At 45.6% G+C, this 22,501-nt stretch overlaps 1 protein-coding gene across 1 annotated transcript in view; it reads right to left on the bottom strand.

Annotated features, from left to right (window-relative positions):
• ankfn1b (ankyrin repeat and fibronectin type III domain containing 1b) overlaps window positions 1–22,501 on the bottom strand; it is a 122,287-nt gene that overhangs the window by 884 nt on the left and 98,902 nt on the right. Inside the window, exons 6-22 of the mRNA XM_071907312.2 lie at window positions 20,578–20,797; window positions 19,963–20,170; window positions 16,330–16,527; window positions 15,219–15,332; window positions 14,864–14,961; window positions 13,109–13,199; window positions 9,822–9,929; window positions 7,176–7,275; window positions 6,755–6,887; window positions 6,357–6,476; window positions 5,544–5,759; window positions 4,127–4,293; window positions 3,681–3,831; window positions 2,694–2,862; window positions 2,216–2,382; window positions 1,471–1,678; window positions 113–840 (exon numbers count right to left, since the gene is read on the bottom strand). Coding sequence (XP_071763413.2) covers window positions 113–840; window positions 1,471–1,678; window positions 2,216–2,382; window positions 2,694–2,862; window positions 3,681–3,831; window positions 4,127–4,293; window positions 5,544–5,759; window positions 6,357–6,476; window positions 6,755–6,887; window positions 7,176–7,275; window positions 9,822–9,929; window positions 13,109–13,199; window positions 14,864–14,961; window positions 15,219–15,332; window positions 16,330–16,527; window positions 19,963–20,170; window positions 20,578–20,797 — 3,196 coding nt within the window. The remainder of the gene's footprint in view (window positions 1–112; window positions 841–1,470; window positions 1,679–2,215; window positions 2,383–2,693; window positions 2,863–3,680; window positions 3,832–4,126; window positions 4,294–5,543; window positions 5,760–6,356; window positions 6,477–6,754; window positions 6,888–7,175; window positions 7,276–9,821; window positions 9,930–13,108; window positions 13,200–14,863; window positions 14,962–15,218; window positions 15,333–16,329; window positions 16,528–19,962; window positions 20,171–20,577; window positions 20,798–22,501) is intronic.

Below are 22,501 nucleotides of genomic sequence, written 5' to 3'. Positions count from 1 at the left end.
GTCAGTCAGCTTTTGTCACAGTTATAAATACCTGTGGACAAAATACTTGTCAGAACATTGTGACAGTTTTAAGCTGAACTTCAAAATGTCAAAACATATCCCTCCTCTATACCTTGACACTGGTCTCTTTTGGCAGGCCTGTGCGGTACTGTGGGTACACTCTGAGTGTGGCATGCCAGCCTTTCCTGTGGGCACCAGGTGAGGGGGAGGAGAGCCTCTGGGTGCCGCTGTCCTCTGATAGGGTGCGCGCGGGCGGAAGGCGAGGTAGGCACCGCTCAGCCGAGCAACAGCGGTCCACGGAGGAGGGCCTGTGCCAGCGCCGCTGTGGCGAGGTGGAGGGGGAGGTGGCGGGGCAGGAGTAAGGCTGGTGGTGGGATGAGTTGGTGGAGGGGAACTCCAGGCTGCTGGTTCTCACACAGAAGGCCTGCCTCTTCTCTGTGATGCGCAGCAGCTCGATCTGCCTGCTGGGCAGGATGAAGTCACTGTCAAACAGCTCCGGGGCCCCCCTCCGCCTTTCCCCTCCGCACCCTAACCCTCCCCCTCCCCCGCACCTCTCACCCTCCCTCCCGAGCTGCGGTTCCGAGGCCTGGAGGACGTCCGGGGTGGAGTCCCTTAGCGCTCCCCCTCCGCCTCCACCTCCTCCGATGCCCATCCCTCCTAATGAGCTGCTCCCGTCGCTGCGCAGGAAGCCGCGAGGCTCCAGGGGCGCGGAGGATGAGAGGGGTGAGGGGGGCAGCAGGTCCAGCTCGCGGGGGCTCTGGGCACGGCTGGAGTCATAATCACTGTCGGTGGTGAGGAACACCTCAGAGGAGCCCTCCTCGTCTGACAGACCAGCGAAATCTACAGGATGGTGTGAAAAATCAGACATTAAACACTACCAGTCAAAAGTTTGGACACATGCATTTTCTTTATTTTTACTATTTTTCACATTTTAGAATATTAGTAAAGACATCAAAACTATGAAATAACACAAATGGAGTTATGCAGTGACCAAAAAAGTGTTAAACAAATCCAAACTATCTTATTTTTTAGATTCTTTAAAGTAGCCGCCCTTTGCCTTGATGGAAAGGCAAAGGCTTTGGAAAGAAATTCATACATAGGCATCAACTTCACTATTTCATTGATCTAAAAACAAATTTCAAGCATTTAAGCATAAGCCTTTAGATCAAAATAGCTTTAAGAGAATGAAAAACATAGCACATTCAATCAGGCTGGTAGTGTATATACAGTGACTTTTTATTGACAGGCATCATATGTGTGTGATGTGTCTGTAAAAAGTGTCTTGTGTCTTTTACAGCTATTTAATATCAAAACCCCCTTCTCAGTCTGCTTACTGGCATACTTGCATTTTAATACAGCATCCCTCTGTAATAATGTATACGTTTTGTAAACTGCATATGAAATCTTTATAACGGCGTCATATAACCACAGAAGCAGTCTCTATTCTATGAGAGGTGGTGCTTGTCTGACCTGAGTGCTTGCGGCAGGGTTCGGGTGAAGGCAGGGGGGAGGGCATGAAGTCTGGCTGAGAGGAGGTGGAGGGAGGCTTGTCTGGCAGCACGTCCTTGGAGAAATCAATGATCCATGCCAGGGAGATGCCCCCCGTCGGCTGCTTGTAGCGGGCATACTGCAGGGCATCCATGATCCACCTCGCCTCGCGCCACACCTCCTCCATTTGCTGTCAAGTCAAATATTTTATTGCATTAATTTGGATCCAGTTCCCTGCAAAGAAGTGACTGATACTGGATGTACTGTTACAGAATCTAATATAAAATTAATCAATTGGCCTGACTCAAATATTTTGGCTGTGCCTATCATCTTGTGTCTCTTTTTGTCTTTTGTGCATATTTTTGCGTGCCTATTGCTTTTGTATTAAACCATATGATAAACGAGCTTTATGAGATTACTCCAATGTTCAATGATTTTTAATTAACCACAAACTGCTTGAACAATTGCGAGTATATTAGTCTAACAATATTTCATGTCTTGTGCGATCTGTGTCTTTTACTTGCATGGAAAACATGTCAAAGGAAGTAAAGGGCTCTTTGGACTGGGGACACAAATACTAGAATATACAATAGTATTACAAATAGTTTTGAATCCCATAGAATTATTATATGCACATTATTATGTGCATGTTCCCACTGTAGTTCCCCTCACATGTCCTTAGGCTGGTTAAATTTCATCCTTGGTCTTTGGCCTTTGCTCTCCATACCTGCATGTGATCCTGGACCTGCTGGTGCTTCTTCTTGGCAGCGAGGAGCTCGGCCTCGGAGAAGGCCTCTCTCAGCGCCTGCTGGGACATGAGGGACTCCAGCTCCAGCAGGGCCGACACCCTGCAGTACTGGCCGATGAAGCTGGGGCAATACGCATGGAAGTGGACTGGAGGGGAGCAAGGGAATCAAGTGACAACAAGTTGGAGGAATCTGCAGTGTGTAAGTGCATGAACAGATAAAAAAATGAAATGTGCGACTTAAAATGTTGACAAAATGTACTTATTGTAATTTGCTTTGGACAGAAGCGTCTGTTAAATGACATAATGTGCCATTTATAGATGTAGTGAGTAAACATAGACACATATACACTTAGAAATATATCACTATATGATGCTTGATTGTATTATATGATGCAGATTGTGTATGTGTGTGTGTGTGTGTATGAACCCATTTGTGCCTGATATTTTATACACTGACCCAGTTCAAAGATCTGCAGGGGCAGGGTGAGGAAACCAGAGCGGGGGGAGTAGGGGTTGTTCTGGCCTGGGGCTGTACACACTTCATCTGAGGGAGGCAGCAGCAGCAGGAAGGACACCTTCTCCCCAAACTCCAACACCTCCTGGCTGTAGATACGGAAGTCTTGTACCTGGACACACACGGACAAGAGATCTCGATGAGCCTTTGGAACCAGAGGGGCCCACATAAGTTTTCACTAACCTAAAGCAGAGACAAAAAACGAACATCCTGCTCAATAACATCTAAATCTTTAGTTTAAGTCTTTGTGCAGTGTTCTCTCTGCAAGATTAATATCATCAAGAGCCTTAATAACTCTTTTTCACCCAACATGACACTTAAGGCTTTCTGGCCCCATGCTCTAAACAAACAGACTGCTGAGACTATCGAGTGATTTTAGTGTCTTGAAAGTGGAAACAGAAGCTCAAACTCCAAGATGGTAGTAAGGAATGTAGCAGCTGCATGGTTTGCCCTAATCAAGGGTTATTGCATATCACCATTAAACTGTCCAGGTCTTTTGTGGAGCTGGGGTAAAAGTATCGTAGTCCTAAAGCCATATTTGTTCTACTTCAAGCCAAATGGACAATGATCGTTATAGTGCTATGATGCTTTTGGGAATCCAAACCATATTTGTTCTTTTGCAAAAAGCATGCTGAATTAGTGGTCTGACCAGAAATGGCTCATTATCCGCTGAAATCGTTTTTTTATTGCTTTGAGCTCTTGCTTCAGTCTGCCTGTGGAGGATGGATGGCGTTTACACTTTCTACAGATTGAGGAGATTCTACTGGTTCAGTCAAGATCAGTCAGTCCACACAAAACAAAGTGCATTTGGTACACACTTTTACAAAGTAATTGCAGGTAATTGTTCATGGTAAATCTAACCACGGAACCTTATTACAGCTATTGATGAAGTTACAAACTGTTTCAGTTTGACCCTGGCTTGGCTCTGACCTGGTTGCCTGGAACGTTGATGTGGGCCATCAGGTCCTTGGTGGCACTGCGGAGGTCCTGTAGGAGGCGATGTGGAGCACTCTGTTCATCGTGGTCCATCTCCAAGGACTCCTCCAGGGAGCTGAGGGCCTGTAGCCACTGCCACTCCTCCCTGCAAACAACACACACACACACACACACACACACAAACATGCAACAATGGATGCGTCATTCCAGTGGTATTGTAGGTATCTTTTCCATTGTTCTACAATTTTAGGGGAGTGACTGATGAAGCTTTTGGATGTGCGTACACCACATCTTTGCTCTTAATACACAACCAAACTCATCACACAAATGCATACACAGAAACACACACACCAACACTCAATTCCGGTCCTCCCCACCCTACTCCCACCCCCACTCCACACACGCAAACTCAGCCGGATTAAGCAGCCAGTGTTGCCCACCTGGACACGTTGCTGTTGTCCCGGATCTTGGTGTGACAGAGGACGTTGGGGAGTTTCTGGGGCACCAGGGCTCGGATCTGCTCCACTGAGGTACACAGCTTCAGGTAGCCCAGGTACAGACCAGGGGACAGCAGCTTCCTGCTCCGCCTGTGGTACGCCAGCTTCTCCTGGGACCAGCAGGCCGAAAGAGAGAGGATAGGTGAGAGGTTGGAAGAGATGGAGGAGATGATGGTGGAGGTGGTGATGCTGAAACAGGAGGTTGATGATTGTGATAATGATGATAGTAGTGATGATAGAGGTGGTGGGTATGTTAAAAGTGGTGGCAGTGGCTCTGATGATGATGATGGTAGTGTCGGTGTTGGCATCTTCACACTCATTTGTATGCTGGTATTTTCATGTGTTTTGCTGCTTTAAATACTTTAGAGACTCAGTTGTTCCAGCCTTCAGCATGTTTAAAGTGGAAGTCAACACACCAGAATAGCCCTTCAGCACATTTCTATGTATTTCATCATACAATTTGTTCTGGCCGCAAAACAAATATTTCTGTGACTGTGGGTTTGTCAAAGGGAGTCTTCACCATTGTTTTGGAACCACAAGACCAAACCAACTTACATTGGAGACAAAACAACTTTGCAACAACGGGTATCAGGTTTACCAGGCTACACAGAGAAAATTGATTTGTGGTTTGTTTTCAGACAGTGGACCTCCTGAACAAAACTGCAAAGCTAAATGGCATTAGTTCAAAAACATCAAAACACTAACAATTAGCTTAGATTATCATCTTTAAGACTGCCATGCTAAACTTTCTAATTACCACTGTCTGAGTGAATGGCGTTAAAAGTGGAGGGACTCTAGATAAGATGATTAACATTCATGTTGGGTTGGCGTGGATCCACGGATGGACCTGGCATCTGGTATTAAAATAAATTTGTTGGTAAGTTAATTGAATATAGACACCTCAGACAGTAGGTGACATTTGGAAGAAGAGAACTATGATCATTAACGTGTGTCTAAATCAAGAGCGTCTGCACAATGTTTTCAGCAGCATAATAATTGGAAGCACATTTCAATTTACAGTCCTATTGTTTCAGCCATGGAGCCTCATGTTAATATGTTTGCAGAGTTTCAAAAACAGATTACATCTATTCCAATAAATGCATGTTTTCTGGTGCTTTTTGGGGTACTTTGTTTTTGAGAAAGTGCCTTACACTAAGCTGTTTCATCTTATTAAGTTTCTGTGCAACAAAAGAATGCAAAGAATGGGCTTGATAAAAACCACAACCACGGCTGACAAAAACTTCTGCTATTGCTTGCTCCAATGGAAGCAATCTGTTTCCAAAACAACAGCAAAAAATAATCCATTTTCCAAAACTGAACTAACTGCAAACCGCTGCCCATCTATTCCCATAGGACTCACATGGAGTGTAATGAGCAGCATGTCCAAGGCTGTGGGCTCTTCAGGGGAGGAGATGGACTTGCGTTGGAGCTGGAGTTTGCAGAGCTGCGTCCAGCGCACCCCATCCAGGTTGGGACAGGCATTCATGTCCTTCAGGAGCACCAGCAGGGCGTTACCGTGCTTGTCTTTGATTGGCTCAAAATACACCTGACCTAGGTCCTGAGTCCCCAGCATATCCTGGGGAAAGATGCCAGATAATACTTGCAGTTTCATTTGAAGAGAGAACATGAAGAGTTCATTTCCAAAACGCAAAAAATCCTGTCCTGTGCATAGCATTACTTTTATCAAATGCAAGTTAGAGCAGGGATAGAGAGGGACAGGGAAAGGACACACTGACATTCTTCAGACCTGTTTAATATTCTCTTCATATTTTCTTTAATCAGAACAACAAAGTACACTGGAGCCAATAACATGTTTAGCCTCAAAGCTACATCAGGATTAAGGATATGAAAATATGAAATGGTCTGAAGCCTTTCAGTGTGTGGCAGAATAATCACTGTATGCTATATATCCATTATGGCATAAATATAGTTCAATGTCTCTAAAATAAAGAATCCAGGAGCATCACTTTGCATATGATGTTTTGGACTATCTGTCAATGCAATAAAAAATAACGATAAAGATTCTTCCTATTATCCTGTCATTCTAATTCAGCAATGTTTTGGCTATGATTGAAGTCAAAATTACCATAACCACCACTAATGACAACAATTACTGGTAACACTTTATAATAACTGCACATATTGAGAGTGGTTTTAGTGAGCGCTGGACTACCTGCAGATGGGAGACGGCCTGCAGCATCTTGAGGCGGGTCTGCAGCGTACAGGAGCAGGACGACTGTGAAGGACTGAGACACTGCTGCAGCCAGGGGATCTCCTCCCACAGGTAGGACACCTGGTGAGGGGAGATGATACACACATACACTTTCATGAGAATCCTAAAAAATGTGGAATGGTAATATATACTGTATCACAATCTATCAAATCTGTGTCCGCTTCAAGTCTTTCAAGTTCGACTAATAGCATAACATGAACTCATGGCCTGCTTGTAGCAAATGATAATGTAATAACAGTTGGATTATGTAATAACTTGTTACTTAAAAGCTTGAAGCTACAGCAAAACCTCTTTCTTTCTTTCTTTCTTTCTTTCTTTCTTTCTTTCCTTCCTTCTACCTTGGTGAACCAGAGGAAGTCCTGCATGAGGGAGCTGGGGTAGGAGTCCTCAACCTCCACAATGGGGATCTGGTCTTCTGGAGTCACTAACACGTTGTCATCTCTGTAGAATATGGATGTCAGATAGAGTCCTCTGGAGGGTGATACAGATACAAATACAGAGTTAAAAACAATAAACATACATTAGCTACAACATTTATTAAGATCCATGTCAAAATGAGATATACACCATTTAAAAATGGTATAATTAGACCTGACAGGTACGTGCTGGCATGAAAGTAAAAGTTTTTGATGATGCAATCACTGATAGTTTTGATACTGTGTAATGGATTTCATGTAATAACTTTTTTCTACAAAATGGATGCACCTTAGACCATGTGCACACTGAAAACATAAAATTTGAGTCAACAAGAGTGTTTACCTTTTCAAGCTTTTGACGAATTTGGTGGTGGGTTGGAAGAGGTGGCGCAGGCTTTTGGATACCGAGTGCTTCCTGCCCTGTGGTGGAGCTTTGCACTGTTCTGGGTGGACGAGACAGGAGACAGGAGAAGACATTTAACTCTACGGGTGGTTTCTTTTGAATGTTCATTCTGAATGCTTCTCAAACTGCCTGAAATCAGGACACTCGGGAGAAACTGAGGCACGACTCCGAGTGGGATCGGCTGTTCTGAAAGCGCGGGATAAAAAATAGAATCTCTCAACATTTTTCTGTCAGCTTACAACCACGCAGACTTCTCCGCCTCACTCTGCGTGGGAATACCAATAAACACCTCCGCCCTGACAAAGTCTAGAAACATCTCTTTCAATGACAGGCGGTTACCTAAATGACAACAAACCTGACACGTCCAACAACATGGTGGGAGTGGAATGTTTTTGGACATTTCATGTGCTCCAGTGGCGCGGCACCAGTTGACAGTCATGCCGGCTGCCAACTGCAGACTATGGGCCTTTAGGGAACCACTAGCTCTTAAGTCCCAGAGGGGCACTAACAGTGTATGTGTGTGTGTATATGTGTGTGTGTGTGTGTTTACCTGCACATACTAGAGCTGCTGGAGCATGGCATATCTTGAGCTAAAGCCATACGAGTGGAGCCAAGGAACTGTAGTAATTTGTGTGTGTGTGTGTGTGTGTGTGTGTGTGTGTGTCTTAACCCTTTGCCACGCACTGACAGGGAGGTCAGTTAACTCTGTGGGGACATGTTTATTTTTAGTGGGCCTGGAGGGGGTTCGGAGGCGAGAGAGGGAGGTGTGTGTATGCATGTGTGTGTGTTCGTATGTGCGCCTGTTGGTGAGATAACGTACCTCCCAACTCATTAGAAACCCTGAGTCCCAAACCCTCCACAGAGTCCCCCGCTCCCCCTCCCCCTCCCCTCCCCTCCCCTCCCAGGTGATCTTGCTCCAGCCCCAGGCCACTTAAAGTCAATAAATCCCCCCATTCAGGACCCGAAAAGAGCTAATTTTCTCTTCATGAGACGAGTCGAGGTGGAGTAACGAGAAAAAAACAGTGCCCCTCGACCCTCCTCACTTCCCCAAATCTCTCTCTCTCTCTCTCTCCACTCAGTCTGTTCAGCTCCGGCCCTCCTGGCCTCGGTCCCTGTTTGACACTGAGTAAGACAGACAAGTAGGGCCGACTGCTGGGGTGCCTGTGTTAGTCAAGGCCTCTTTCACAGTTTAATTAATAGTGTTTGGACAAGGGGGAGAGGGTGGCGCGGGCTATACGCTGGGCTGCGATGGGGGTGCGTACACTGACATGTGGAGGAGAGAGAGAGAGAGAGAGAGAGAGAACATGTACTTGAATATTTGTGCCCGTCCATATACATTTGTGTACATGTGTATCTGTGTGTGTGCCTTGTCTGTCTATCTCTGTGTGTGTGTGTGAGCGAGCGTATGGATGGTAGACAGGACGACTGGGCGGCCTGTGGGGAAGGGGGTGCGGGGGGGGTTGCAGTAGTCAGTCAGTGTTAATTTATATCCTCTCCCGACTCCAGTCCGGGATTCGTCTCTCACAGGAACAACAAACATGACCCCGGGACACGCCACCTCGGCTACCGTGCCTGAACTCCCGGGCTCAGTCAGTCGCCGGCTGGAGAACCAAGAGCCACTCAATGCTGACTATTATATTGCGTCTCGTGTAACCCCCTCCACACACCCCCCACCCTACCCCCCCACCCGCCAAGGGGGCAAATACGGTCTAGGCACACTGGACAATAGTAAGTGAGCGAGTGTGTTTGTGTGTGTGCGCGCGGCAGAAAAAGAGAGAATAACCGTCTCAGTATTGTGAAACCCAGTTTGCCACCATGTAAAACGAGTCGACGTGAACAGGTTTTGACACTTACGGGAGCGGCTTACAGCCAGTAGTGTTTGGGGACATAAACAGCTTGAGTGTGAGTGAAGTTGATCTGCATTTTGTCAGAGAGAGAAGTATTCAGCAGAGGAAGGGCTGAGTCATGGAAAGAAGCATGGGAGGAGTGGGGTGGGGGGTGGTGGGTGGGGGTCGTCGAGACACAGGGGAGGGGATTATTTTCGAGGTGGCACGCCGTTTTAGGGTGTATGGCCCCCGAAGTACTTGTCGCGTCTCGGTTTGTAAAGCGTCTGTCAGGGTGAGACGAAACACAGCGGCCGTTGAGACGTGTTACACCTGCATGTGAAGCTGTCTATCGCTCATGTCCACGTTTGTTTACACCAAGTATGAGAATATTTTTGAAACGCGTAACTGAAAACGTGTCTAAAAATTCACATAGTGTTTGTTTTACATGCGTCTGGCCTAACGGAAAAAAAGAAAATACACAACGGACACATGATCGCACTGTTATTTAGGGTTAAGATTAGAAACTCATACCACAGTGCATTTTACTTCAACCCAGAGCCCATTCATATCAATACATAAATATTAAAAAGTGATCTTAGGGTTAGGGTCAAGCGTGTTTGTTATTCCAAGCCATTACTGTAGAAGAATTTGCTCCATTTAATTCCATAATTAATGCGCTCATGTTGCTCTACAGTGCTTTAGGTCAAAGTGCCCACCAAATGGCATATGCTATTTTATAAAACCAGAAGGTTGTTGATACCGTGGCAGACGCAGTGGCGGTGAGCTTCTTTAATCTGTCCCAGCAGCTGGTCTAGCGCCTCCTTCTGGCCTCTCTGACGTGGAGCGCGACCATCAATCTCCCTCCAACCTGCAGACAGAGGGAAGAGAATAAATACCAGAAATGTTACCAATGCTCTATATTTATCAAGATGCACAGTACTCATGTAGGACCTCTAGACAGTCTCTTCAACTATATTGTTCATTATAGGTGGAGAAGCAAAGCTGATGCACGGTCAGTATTCTAAATCTGAAAAACGTAATAAATGCAACGCTTTTTTTACTCAAAACAGATTTTCTGAGATTGTTTTTTCATATCACTAGAGATGAGCTGAGATACTGTTTAGCATCACCTAGACAAATATTTGACCCTGCAGACTGATAAGTATAATCTACTGTCCATTGTATGTCTTTATGTAGCGTGATACTGTAAGTTATATGTCTTCGCACCAGTATCACCAAGAACATTTCGGACATTTAATTTATTGTACTTGAGAAGGTGCTTGTGATTTTCATACTGCTTTGGATCCCTAATCATTTTGAACATGTTGTGTTGACGCTGACCCTGTTACATCACCTGTTACATCACTTTTAGCCCTATTTTGAAAATGTGACTCATATCTGACAATTGGCACAATTGGACCGAAGGGTGGAAGGATGTCCCTTACTGTAGAGCCATGTTCTGAGACTAACTGCATTTATACCACAAGAGGGAAATCAGTCCAGAAGTCCATTCATTTTCTGTGACCAAAATTGTGTACTAGGCAGAAACTGGCTGAAAACAGTGTGTTTAAGCACTTTTTAAGAGGGAGTTGCTTGGTCAGAAATTTTGATGGGACTGTCCTTGACCAGGGGAATGATGTATGAATTGTGAAAATGAATGGTATTCCCCTTAAACAAGAGAGGACACTGGGTGTTATCAAGGTGGGTGCCATCCACCGTCAAATCACCCCCTGCTTCCACCCTCCTTGGGCTTCCATCATTAGCAGTGTGAGGTGTGTGAGGCGGCCTGCTGGTGAAACAGGTCTAGTGTGTACTATAGGGAACAGCACCCACCCCAGTGTGAGAAAGCTGTGGTTGGCTGACAGACAGACAGACCCACTGAGCACCACCACTACTGGCTGGCTGGCACATAGCTGGGCTCAGAACACTCAGTATGTACACACACACACACGCACACACGCACACACACAAACAGAGCGTGGCTGGCCCAGCGACTGAGAGACCAAGGAGTGTAACACACCACACGACTCGCCACGCCCCCCCTAATGCAAAAGAGTCAGAATGTATTAACCCGACCTCTATCTCCCACTCTTTCTGTTCTTCTCTCTCTCTCTCTCTCTCTCCCCTCTGTCTCTCTGTCTATCTAACTCTCTCTGTTTCTCATTCTTAATGATATATACACTCACAAACACTTGCAGTCTGTATGCACACCCCATCGTAAACAGAAAACCTACACGCTTCATATTACACTACACGCAAACACTCACACACACACACACACACACACACACACACAAACTCTCCCCTTTTCTTTCCTTTCCTGCTCTCTCCTCACACATGACCAGCTCCACAGACAATGATCGCGAGCAGACTGGACTTCAGCTCCTCTGTCTTGTGTGTTAGCTAGTGAGCATCCCCCGCTCGCTCGCTGGACGATGTGTCGGTGATAAGCCAACAGGGACGTCTTGGTCTCCCCCCCCCCCCTCTCCACCCCCCCGCCTCCCTCACCCCAACCCCCTCTCCTGGAGCCCCCCGGGGGGCGCGAGGGGCCGAAACACGGTGAGCTCTATTCCCGGAAAGGTGCCTGTCCCGACAGGACAAGCGGGCCCTTTAATGGGCGTCCGCGGCCCGGTATAAGGCCCCCACTGTTGGGGCCCGCGCCGCGCGCTGCAGCACAGACATGCAAATATTTCCAGTGGTAGGCCCAAATGGAAAACACAAACACGCAACATCGAAATTAGCTCTGAGAGAGGGAGGAGGGAGGGAGGGAGGTGGAGGGGTGAAAAAAAAAGAGAGAGGGAAAGCCCAGTCTCTTAAAATGAAGACATACACACGCCCGATTGCACACACACACACACACATACACACACACTTGCTGAAAAACATGGTGTGCTGATGAGGACAAACATGTTCATGTGCTCCCCAGATGTCCCATGAGTGTGCCAATACACCCACAGTCACAGTACCTATGTTCAGTCTACAGTAGGTGTGTACCAACTGTGTGCCGGCATTATATGCTGCACATAAACAGCCGACTGGCATCAATCTTGACACTCATCTCATAAATCAACAAACTTAAACTTACTAATTCATATAAATGAATTCATTTACATGCAAATCTTCGTCTTAAAGTTTCTACGGGGGAATCGCTGTCCCCAGTCGTTCTCTCTCACACACGCTGTCCTTCGTCACGTATTGGGAAACCTCGGAAAGTCAACAGATGTTGACGCACTTGGAGGTTTTACACATCAGTTTTTTTTATCCACCCACCCAAATAATTCAATAACTTGCGCACTTGTGTGATTGATAGAGAGATGGATTAATGGATAGAGAGAGAGAGAGAGAGTATTAACCATGTCCAATTCCGATGTGTTGTCATTGGCTGTGATTCTGATTCTGATTCTGAGAGAGAGATTCAGATCGACAAAGCCTGGAAGAGAGAGAAGAAGAGCTAAGAAGAAAAAGAGAGAAGGAGGACTGTGGCCAGTCAACACCTCAGCTGTTGCTGCAGATGACTTCACGGTTAACTTTTTGGCTGAACCCCGGGCAGCTCCTTCTGCCAGCCAGCCCCAAACACCATCCCGAGGCTATGGTTACACACACTGACGTCCGCAGCGGGGGTCCCGAAACCCACCCAGCCTGCTGGCCAAGGAGGGTCCAGCTGTCACCCCCCCAATGATGTCAAGGCGACGTTGGAATGACGTTGGAATAACATCACCCACGGAAAATCCATTGAGCGGACATGAAATGAGACCATGGCCAAGTCCCTTTACGTGTGGGAAAGCTATGAGAAAGTTAAGGACTTGTATCATTGATGCAGAACACACACACACACACACACACACACACACACACACACACACACACACACACACACACACACGGAGCTAAGACCTGTTTAAAAACTTGTTAATTCAGAAAGGCCAGCCAGAAGTCTTCAAAGGTTCTTGTTTGGAACTGATGTTGATTGGAAGTTGTGTGGAGTTTGATGTACAAACACAGAGATACAGGCACACACACACACACACACACACACTGCAGACTTACTGGAGGGTGCAGCGCAGGTCGGGGTGGAGGCTAGTTGAGGCCCCCAGCCCTTCATGTTGTAGGCCGACACCTGGACGTAGTAATAGGTCCCCTGGAACGGACAGGACACACAACATGACAGGTAAGGTAACATTTGGACACACACACACAGCTATGAGCAGAGTAGCAGCGCATGTGTGTATGTGTGAATCTATGTATGTGCGTGTGTGGTTGTGCAGCCTTATTTGGCTCTTGCTAGGTCCCTGTCTGTCTGTATTTCATTGTGTGTGTGTGTGTGTGTGTGTGTGTGTGTTGGGGGTGGGGGGGGTGGGGGGGGTGGGGGTGGGGGGGGGGCGGGGGGTATCTGGAAGCTCTGTCTGTCTCTGTGCCCAGTGTGCAGACAGCAGGCCTCTGTCTCTCCTTTCTCAGCCAGATCAATCAAACCAGCCGCCGACACTTCCTGACCTCGCCTTGACCCCTGTCATGTGACAGGGGTGAGCTTTGGCTGGCAACGGGGGTCCTGGAGGGGGAAGGGGGTTCTCTCACACAATAACAAACAACCAGTGGAGCGTCCGTTTGTCTACATGCCCGCTTAAAAATGCCAAACATAAATCAGAGGGCAGGCTACCAAGCTGCTCTTTTTAAGATTTTGGGGACTGTTTTGCAACTGTTGCCCTGTATAAAATGATGCATAGGTGCCAAGACTTTAAATACCAATAAACTGTGTATTCCAATTGTGTTGTAGCAGGGCCATAAGTCTTTCACCCCCAGCATTTGGGATTGATGATGACTACAAGTTGTGTGTGTGGAGCTTGATGTTTGGCATAAAGAAGAGTCACTTGGGAAATGCCTTCAAATGTCGCCTAAGCAAACGCCTCAAGCACATGTGTAAATAATATCAGGGGCCTTCATGTGGGAGAATGGCCTTCTAAATGTTTTTATCGGTCAACACCAGCAGCTGTGGAGGAGCTAGAGTTTGAGTTTTTGTTTTGCTTTCTCACCCATAAACTACCGTTTAAAGCACAATTGCGTCCTTTTTATCTGGTAGAGCTTGGAGACTGAGGTGGGACCAGAGGAAATTGGATTGGGTTTACGTGAAGATGGTGTGATGTGTGACACAACCATTGTGCACACAATTTTTATTTGAGGAGCAACTGTCACGGGTTTGACGAAACTGTAGGTGAATACATGACATATGGAATGAAATGCTGCAAAGAAGTAATACTGGGTGAGATTTTAGTATAGGCATGTTAGTTACTTTGCTACTTTAAGTATTTCAGCCGATATAACTCAATGGATAGAACATTTAAAGGGAAACTTAACTGTAAAATTTCAAGTGAACATGTTATTTCTATGATATTATACAGTTCAATTCATATTTGTGAACATTGTGCCTCTCCCAAGCAGGGAAGAAGCAAGTGAGACAAATCCTGTAGTTGCTCCATGAACAGTTAATGGCAAACCGACTCTCGACAAAATGACAGTACCCACAGGATGGGGAACATTTTCTGGTTCATAACTTTAAAGCACAGCAATAAAAAATATCTAATTTGGATGTAAAAACAAACAATTATATCCAAAAAGTCCACAAAGTCAGTCTCCAATTCATTGTCAGCAGAGCAGCTCCTGGTCTTACCTCTTGATAAAAGATTACACAGATTACAGTTTTAGTTCTTTGGTTTCTGACTTCTGGCGAGAATTGTTCATGCTCATAAATATTGATTGAACAGTGTGAAAGGTGAATATGGAGGTGATTGAAATTCCTGCTGTACTTACAGAGGTGAGCCCAGTGATTTGGCACTGTAGCAGAGTGGTGTCTTCTACCACGATCTCACCCAGCAAGGGACTGAAGGAGGGGGCGTAGCTCCAGCCCACTGTACAAAGAAGGAACATCGGGTCTCACTATGTATCAATTTTAGAAAGGATGCAAGTTGATATTCAATAATTCAAAAATATAAGTGATTTAGCACTCAAAAAAAGTTAATGTTAAAATGCCAATTAGTTTTGCTCATAACAGCAACACATTTTTCAAATACTTATATTATCTTATTTAGGACCAAAACTCTACATACTGAAGTGTGTACTAATGGTTGGTTGTACATGAAGCAGCAGGCTGGGTGTGAGGACTGACCTTTATACTTGGTAACCACAGCAGAGTTGACACTGAGAGGCTCCTGGAAGTCCACCCTGAGACTGGTGCTGCTGCTGACAGACAGGCGAACTGCACTGGGAGCATCTGGAGGGTCTGGGTAGACAGACAGATAGATATAGAGGTAGACAGACAGATAGATATAGAGGTAGACAGACAGATAGACAGAAAGACGGTCAAACAAATAGGTAGACAGACAGATGGAGAGTAGATAGAAAGACAGATAGGTAGAAACAAGCAGACTAAGATGCTACACATTCTAACCTATATAATGGACCACATACATAAAAATGATAGTCCATCTCACAATGCATTGCTCTGCCAGAGTTTCAGAACTGGCAATAGAAATTGGGACGATTTACACTTTGTGACAGATGAAAATCGTAACAGTGTTGCACCTGGAATCCACCATCTTTAAACACAAATGTCACCTCAATCAACACTGAAAAGAAGGATGTCACTGATTGTGATTGTTATTATAATTAAACATCACATTGATATAATTTCCATGCACGTTCACACATCATCTGAAGAATTCCACTACCGTATCTGGAAGTCTGAGGAAAGCCTATAAGACAACTTACCCATAAAATTACATGAGTATGTGGAATAATAAAGAGGGAAAAGATCTTTTTTGCATCAAAGTGCAGACTGATTTGGGTGGAAGGGAGGAGGGGGGGGGCTGTCTACCCTGCCACCAAGCGTGTCATGAAATGGCTATAAAAAAGTTAAAGAGGGAACACAGACGCATTATGCACACACACACACACACACACACACACACACTCTAAACAAACTGCCTGTACTCACACATTCAGAAGCGCTAAGTATGTGCATGATGGAGCACGTATGTAGACAGGCGCACACCCACACCCACCCACCCACACACACACACACACACACAGTCATGTCCTAGGCGTCCCGGTGTGGAAGCCATTAACGCAGCCCAGACAGAATGCCAACAGAGAAAAAGGGTAGAAAAATGAAAAACAAAGACGACTGCATTGGAATGATCTGAGCAGCAAACTGCCCCCAGCTCAAAAAAGATCTCAATAATAAAAGCAATCATCAAAGTCATCCTCTGAGCCCTTACTGGCGTGCTCGAAGCCCGTCTGCATGCGTCGGAAGAGCCGGTGCCTCCACTCCCAGGCCTTCAGCTGCCTCTCCCGGTCCGATCCCTCCCGCTCCCCGGGACCTTCGCTCCGGACCTGGGCCTGAAGCTCGGACACCCGCTGCTCAGCCTCCTGCACCAAGGTGGCCAAGTGCACCGCCCGGCCCTCCAGACTAACAACTGGGAAACACGGAGGAGAGAGCGTGAGAGAGAGGGCATGCAAACAATACTGTGATAAAATGCAACGCCATTGTGTTATGTTTACTCGTAAAATAAACCATACATATCTATGCTGCTGTGGAAAATCGGTTTTTATTAGCTGAATTGAAAGTTTGTCTTGGCATTTATATTTTGAGGGAGTTTCATGACCCTTGGGCCCTTGTTAAAATTACTGTATAGTTTCAAAATTACATTGGCATCCATGAGAAAATAAAGATTTTTTTCTTTATTCACAAAAAACAAGAAAGCAGCTGGTATATGAAGCACAAAGCTGAGAAGGGTTGGACAATACATCTGAGTAGGCTGTTTTTCTAACAAAGAAGAAGTTTAAAGGTATAATCCACTGAATGTGAACTGACAATGGTTACAATGAACAGAAATCCTCCTGTACCAAGGTCGCTGGGTTTTTTGGTCAGACTCGAGAACAAAAATACGATTTTTCATCACAAAATTATTTCCAGGCCAATTGGAGGAGTAAATAAAGTGTGTTTTTCTTTTTGGTTGCCAAGTGCCTCAACAAGGCATGTGCCTACGCTCATGATGATATTGCGAGGAACCCTCTCGCTGTGATTCCGTGAGTTGGTTTTAGCAGGCCACTCTCTTTAATGTCTTTGTTTGTCAAAGCGCTGAGGCAGATTCCTCAATAAACTTCATTTAACTGAGCAGTCCCTCTTTAGGGATGACATCACCTAGAAAATGACAGAGAAAATGGGGCAATGAAAGTGAGAGGGGCGAGGGAGGGAGGAGTATTCGTCATATGTGGTTATAAGGGAGCCCAAAATGGTGGGAACATACACAAGTGTAATTCACACTGGTGTTGTAAAACGATTTTCCTGCAAAACTTGTGGAGCAATTTGTATTATTAACCTATTTATACCATACGCAACGCATTAATCGATCTGAATCTCCCAATCAGAGGGAATTCTTTCTCAAAGTGATCTATGCTTCAATGGAGGAAACATTTTCCCAGCTTACTAAAGTATAAGTTTCAGAAGAGTTTGAAAACCTGAGAGAAAACAGGCTCTATTGAGGCGTGGGGGGAGAGTTTGTGCTTTCTCAAACAATGGGAGTGATGGTCCCTTAAATAAATAGGACATCTGTATAGTAGATGAGCTGTTACACCCACATTTTGAAATGATGGCCTAGTTGTTAGAGAGCCAGTCCTGCAACCCAAATATCAAAGGTTTAATCCCTGCAATCGCCAATGTGTACCCATCACTCTCTGGATAAAAGTGTCTGCCCAAAATGTAACGCAGCATTTCTAAGGCCACTAAGGACAGTAGCATACTGTAGTTCTTCTTTGGTGGCTGGTCATACTCGGAGTGTTTGGGACTGGTGTGTGTCTGTGTTTAGTCTGTGGGGTCTATGTTTGTTCATTGTAGATTCCACTGTTGAGCGTTAGATTCCACTGTTGACAGTAAGTTTAAAGCTCCGTGTCAAAATGTCCGTCTGGGTGTTTAATTCTGCGGCTCTCTCAGTGTCTCCTTAGTGGCTGAGAGCTCCTCTTTGAATCAGAGTGTCTCTTGTGCGAGCCTCGGCTTTTCGTTGTTCTCTTCAGTCGCTTGTGTGAAAACTTCAAGGCTGGTTGGCACTTTGAAAAGAGCCGTTTGAGGGTTAGGGCTTGGGTTTAAGGTTAGAGTTAGGGTTAAGTTTAGGCATTTTTTAGTGAGGATCCTCAGAAGTATGGTAAAACTTGGCTGCGTGTTTGTGAGTGTGGAGGAATGTCCCTAAACGTTGATTTTGAGACCCTAACTCCATCTCACGGATGGATGGAAATAATTGTTGAAGGTCCATTTTAACTTAGGAACAGGATACTTTCACCAGTGTGTGTATGCGTCTTGAGATAAAGGGTGGGATTCCCTAAAGCACCTTTAAGTCGCTTTGTCCTATTGAAAGCCCTTGAAGAATTTCTGATGTGGGTACGAAGCTGCTTTAGGGAAACTTGGTCTGATAAGTCTGTCTGCCTGTCTCTCTGTCCTTGTCTCTCTGGTAACCACAGAGTGTGTGAAGTCTTGCATGGCAGAATCAATGAGAATCAGAATCAATCCTTTCAAAGCTCAGGGAGAAGTCTGCAGCGTCTTTGATCTCAATTCTCCTCAGATGGAGTTTGATTAGCATGTGCTTATAAAAATGGGAGGAGAGCCTTTACTTTCCTCATGTGCTGTCGTTCCCTCTCTCCCTTTCTTTCTCTCTCTCTCCGTCTCTCGCACACACAAACACACGCACACACACACACACACACACACATGCGCATGACTCTCTCACACTCTCATGAGTTATTTGGGTTCTGGAGAGAGAGAGCAATCAAAGAGCAAACTTCAGTAAACACCACTTTCCATTCGAGTGTTTTCAATTTAGTGATACCTTTATAAGACGTCTGGCTCAGCCCTGGAAAAGTGTGTATGTGTGAGCATGTGTGTGAGTGTGTGTGAACACGTGCAAACACAAACAGCCTAGGAGCCTTACTGGCGAGTTCTAATCATTAACAGAAGAAGGGAGCGGAGGCTCAGTAGATCACAGACAGTGAAAACTGCTTATGAAGATGACTAATATTGCATCATGATTACCACCCTTCATCGCCTTTAATATGCTTTCACTGCCAGCAAGCACCAGAAAGAGATGTGTGTAAAGTGTGTGGGTGAATGTATTATTGCTGTGCGTGACAGGACGCTTGTGTTACGTTTTGCTTGTGAGCGGTTGCTTTGGGCAACACCTGAGGTTGCCGTGACAGCAGCTTTGGTTTCCACAATGACAGTTGTTGGTTCCCATACAGTGGCTGCTGATGAGTAAAATCTGGTATCAATTCTTCATTTGACCTCTGCTAAAGAGTGAAATCTATGAAAGAAAAACTGCGTAGAGATCTGTCAACAGGTGGCAGATGTGGTTTCGGGCCTCATTCGTAGCTTGTAAGTCTAAGAAATTTGAAATATTATTTTTCTTCAAGATACCTGGGTTCAATCACACAACTTACATACATTAAACTATACTGTTAACTGCAGCTATGACGATGAGAACAACATACGAGGCAAATAACCAGATGCCATGCTGTCAAACTTCACCATGGCATGGCGGCCATTGTAATACCAGACCAGTTATTGACTGGCTTGAGTGACTTTGAACATGGGGTGAGTGTGGCTTAGTGGGAACTTTTGGAGCAATCAAGCTGGTATGGTTGTCACAGAAAAGTCAATGAATCCATTTAAAACAATGTTTTATCCCAGCTCTTTTTGATACCATTCCCAATATCCGTGTAGATGTCTTATTTTACTCTGCTAGCAAACTGAATTAGACTAAACTAAAGTAACATCCAAATGATCCCTTGAATCTCCTAATTGTGCCCGTCCCCCTGTGACGGCCCAGCTAGGCACTGCGGGTACAGCGTGTCCCTCTACTCACAGTGGGGGCTCTCCTTGGCGCCGGCTCGCAGCAGCAGCTTGGCCATGGGCACGTTGTTGGTCATGATGGCAATGTCGAGGGGCAGGAGGCCCTCGCTGTTGGGCGTGTTGAGGTCCAGCTCCTCCAGGCTGTACTGGGAGAGGAGCAACTGTACCAGGTCCAACTCCTGGTGCTCCACCGCCTCAAACAGAGCTTCGTTACTCTGGAACTGTGACAGAAAGACAGTTGACTGGGAGTTAAAGGGGAATACGACTGAATGGGAGGCTTCAGATTATGTTGTTTTGATACCATGGGACAGTTCGGCTTGTATCAGTGAATGTTCAGCACTGTGCTCACTAGTGTATTATTCACAAACATTGAATGAATCCCTCCCCACCACACACACACACTCTCTCTCTCTCTCTCTCTCTCTCTCTCTCTCTCTACCATGGGTGGATGTGGGTGTGGGTGATCTTACTACCTGAGGTTCTTTGGATATCCAAGTCTATAAAAAAGGTTTCCCAGACTATTTTCAGACCACAAGTCTGTTGGGCTTATTTTTTTTTTCCTTGTCTCACCGTCTTAGCGTCTCTCTCTCTCTCTCTCTCTCTCTTTCTCTCTCTCTCTCTGGCTTACCATGGTGGTCTTGCGCAGGCGCTCCTTGTCCCCTCCCCGTCCCGACACCACGCTGTCCTCCAGGGCCGGGGGGTTGGTGCCCACGCGGAACTTTCCGGACAAGTTGCGGTAGAGGCGGCGCGCCGCGCTGGGCGAGGACAGGCTGGCCGACTTGCGGGCCGGGGTCGGCTGGTGGGCCTGGTCCCCCCTCATAGGCTGGGTCATCTTGGCAGAGTCAGCCCTGGAGGAGAGACAAGTGGGCGAGGGAGAGGAGGGATGGGTGAGAGAAAGGAATGTAGTTTGATAATTTGAAAAATACATTAAACTTGACACCTGTGAAGCTTCATCCCTTCTGTCCATTAAGAGACTGTTTCCTTTTTGTCAGTCTATTTCTAGAAATGCAAGTTTGACCTGCATGGTTAAATACAAGATAAATACTTTAAAAGAAAATGTGGGCATAGTAAACCATATTACTAGCAAGTCTAAGAGTTATTTCTGCTGTATGGTGGCGGAGGGAGAAAGAAAGAGAGCCAGGAGGGAAGGAAGGCCATCTGCTTGGTTAACCTCTAGCTTGTGGTTAAAATCAATTTTGGATTCCAATTTCAATCCATCCATGTAAGAAGTGGAAAAACTCATTAAGACCTGAGCAGAGACGTTTCTACTCAGTAAGAGCTATTGGGCAAACATGTTTAGATTACAGCTCTGGAAAATACAGAAATCACATTGTACTACACATCAGCTCAACATCACCATTGTTAAGTTGCATTTCTTGTCTAGTGTTGGTGTATCTATGGCATGGTGATGAATTACACTGGTCTGGCAGATGGGTACCATGTTGGCATCGTCATCTCTCAGTGATGGGCGCCATATGAGTCACCCTGCACTGGCAGTGCCGGTCTGCCAGCCTATCTGCCGGTGCTGCCCTCTCACGTCTTCTCTTTCTCATGAGATTCTACAAGATCGGCGCCTCTCGCCACCGGTATCTTGGCATCCGCGGTATGACGGCAATGCTGCCCTCTCCATTCTGCCATGGGAACTATGTAGATGGCTGTGTGTTTCCACAGTCTGGTCAGTGGTGTTCACACACACTCGGCCGCTGAAGGAAATGTCAGCGGGACTCTACAGGCGACGGTGACAGACTCCGTGGCTGGTCCCACCAAAGAGAGGCAGAGAGATAAAGGAATTCCTCAAGGACCCACTTTCAACAGCTTCCTCTCCTTTTCGCCTCCCCCCCTGCTCTCCTAACCTCTTATGCTCTCCTTTCCCTCCTTATCCTCTCCTCCCCTCTCTGGCTCCTGCTTTTCTGCTCCTCTCCTCTCCTTCCCCTTTCTCCTGGCCTTTCCCTCCTTTCCCTTTGCCTCTCCTTTCTCTCCCATCTTCTCCCACCTTCTCTCCTCTCCCTCCCCTCTCGCTTCGCCCTCTGCTGATTCAACTCTGAATCATCACTTGAATGTGTTACAATTATAAATCAAAGAATAACTCTGAAATGAATGTAATTACTCTGATGCATCAAAACCTCTCCACTAGAAGCTTCCACCCTCACTTTGTTTTTGGAACATTTCTTGAGAATAGGAAAGGTTTTACTGAAGGAGTAGGTAACAGTAATGAAAATGAAAAAGATTGAATATAGATTCTATATATAGAACTATTTCCTACAATTATTAGACAATATTCTATATATAGAATCTATATTCAATCTTTGAAACATTTTAATTCCAAGACATTGTGGCTTTGTATGGGCCAGAAAAAAGTGCACACAATGAGGGTGATTTGTTTTTTTTTATCTGTGACAAAGATTTTGTTGATACTGAAAAAGACCAGTGTGGGCAAAACGTCAATGTTATGATTATATAAATAATTTGGTTACATTAGGAACATTTACATCCTTTGGTATTGGCCTACCTAATCATTCAAAGACTGCAAGTCAATCTGTCTGTTTATAGCC

This window comes from Centroberyx gerrardi, chromosome 20 (genome assembly GCF_048128805.1).
Source record: "Centroberyx gerrardi isolate f3 chromosome 20, fCenGer3.hap1.cur.20231027, whole genome shotgun sequence".
NCBI lineage: Eukaryota > Metazoa > Chordata > Actinopteri > Beryciformes > Berycidae > Centroberyx > Centroberyx gerrardi.
Note: the sequence above shows the minus strand (reverse complement) of the source record. Positions and strands in the feature narration are given on the sequence as shown.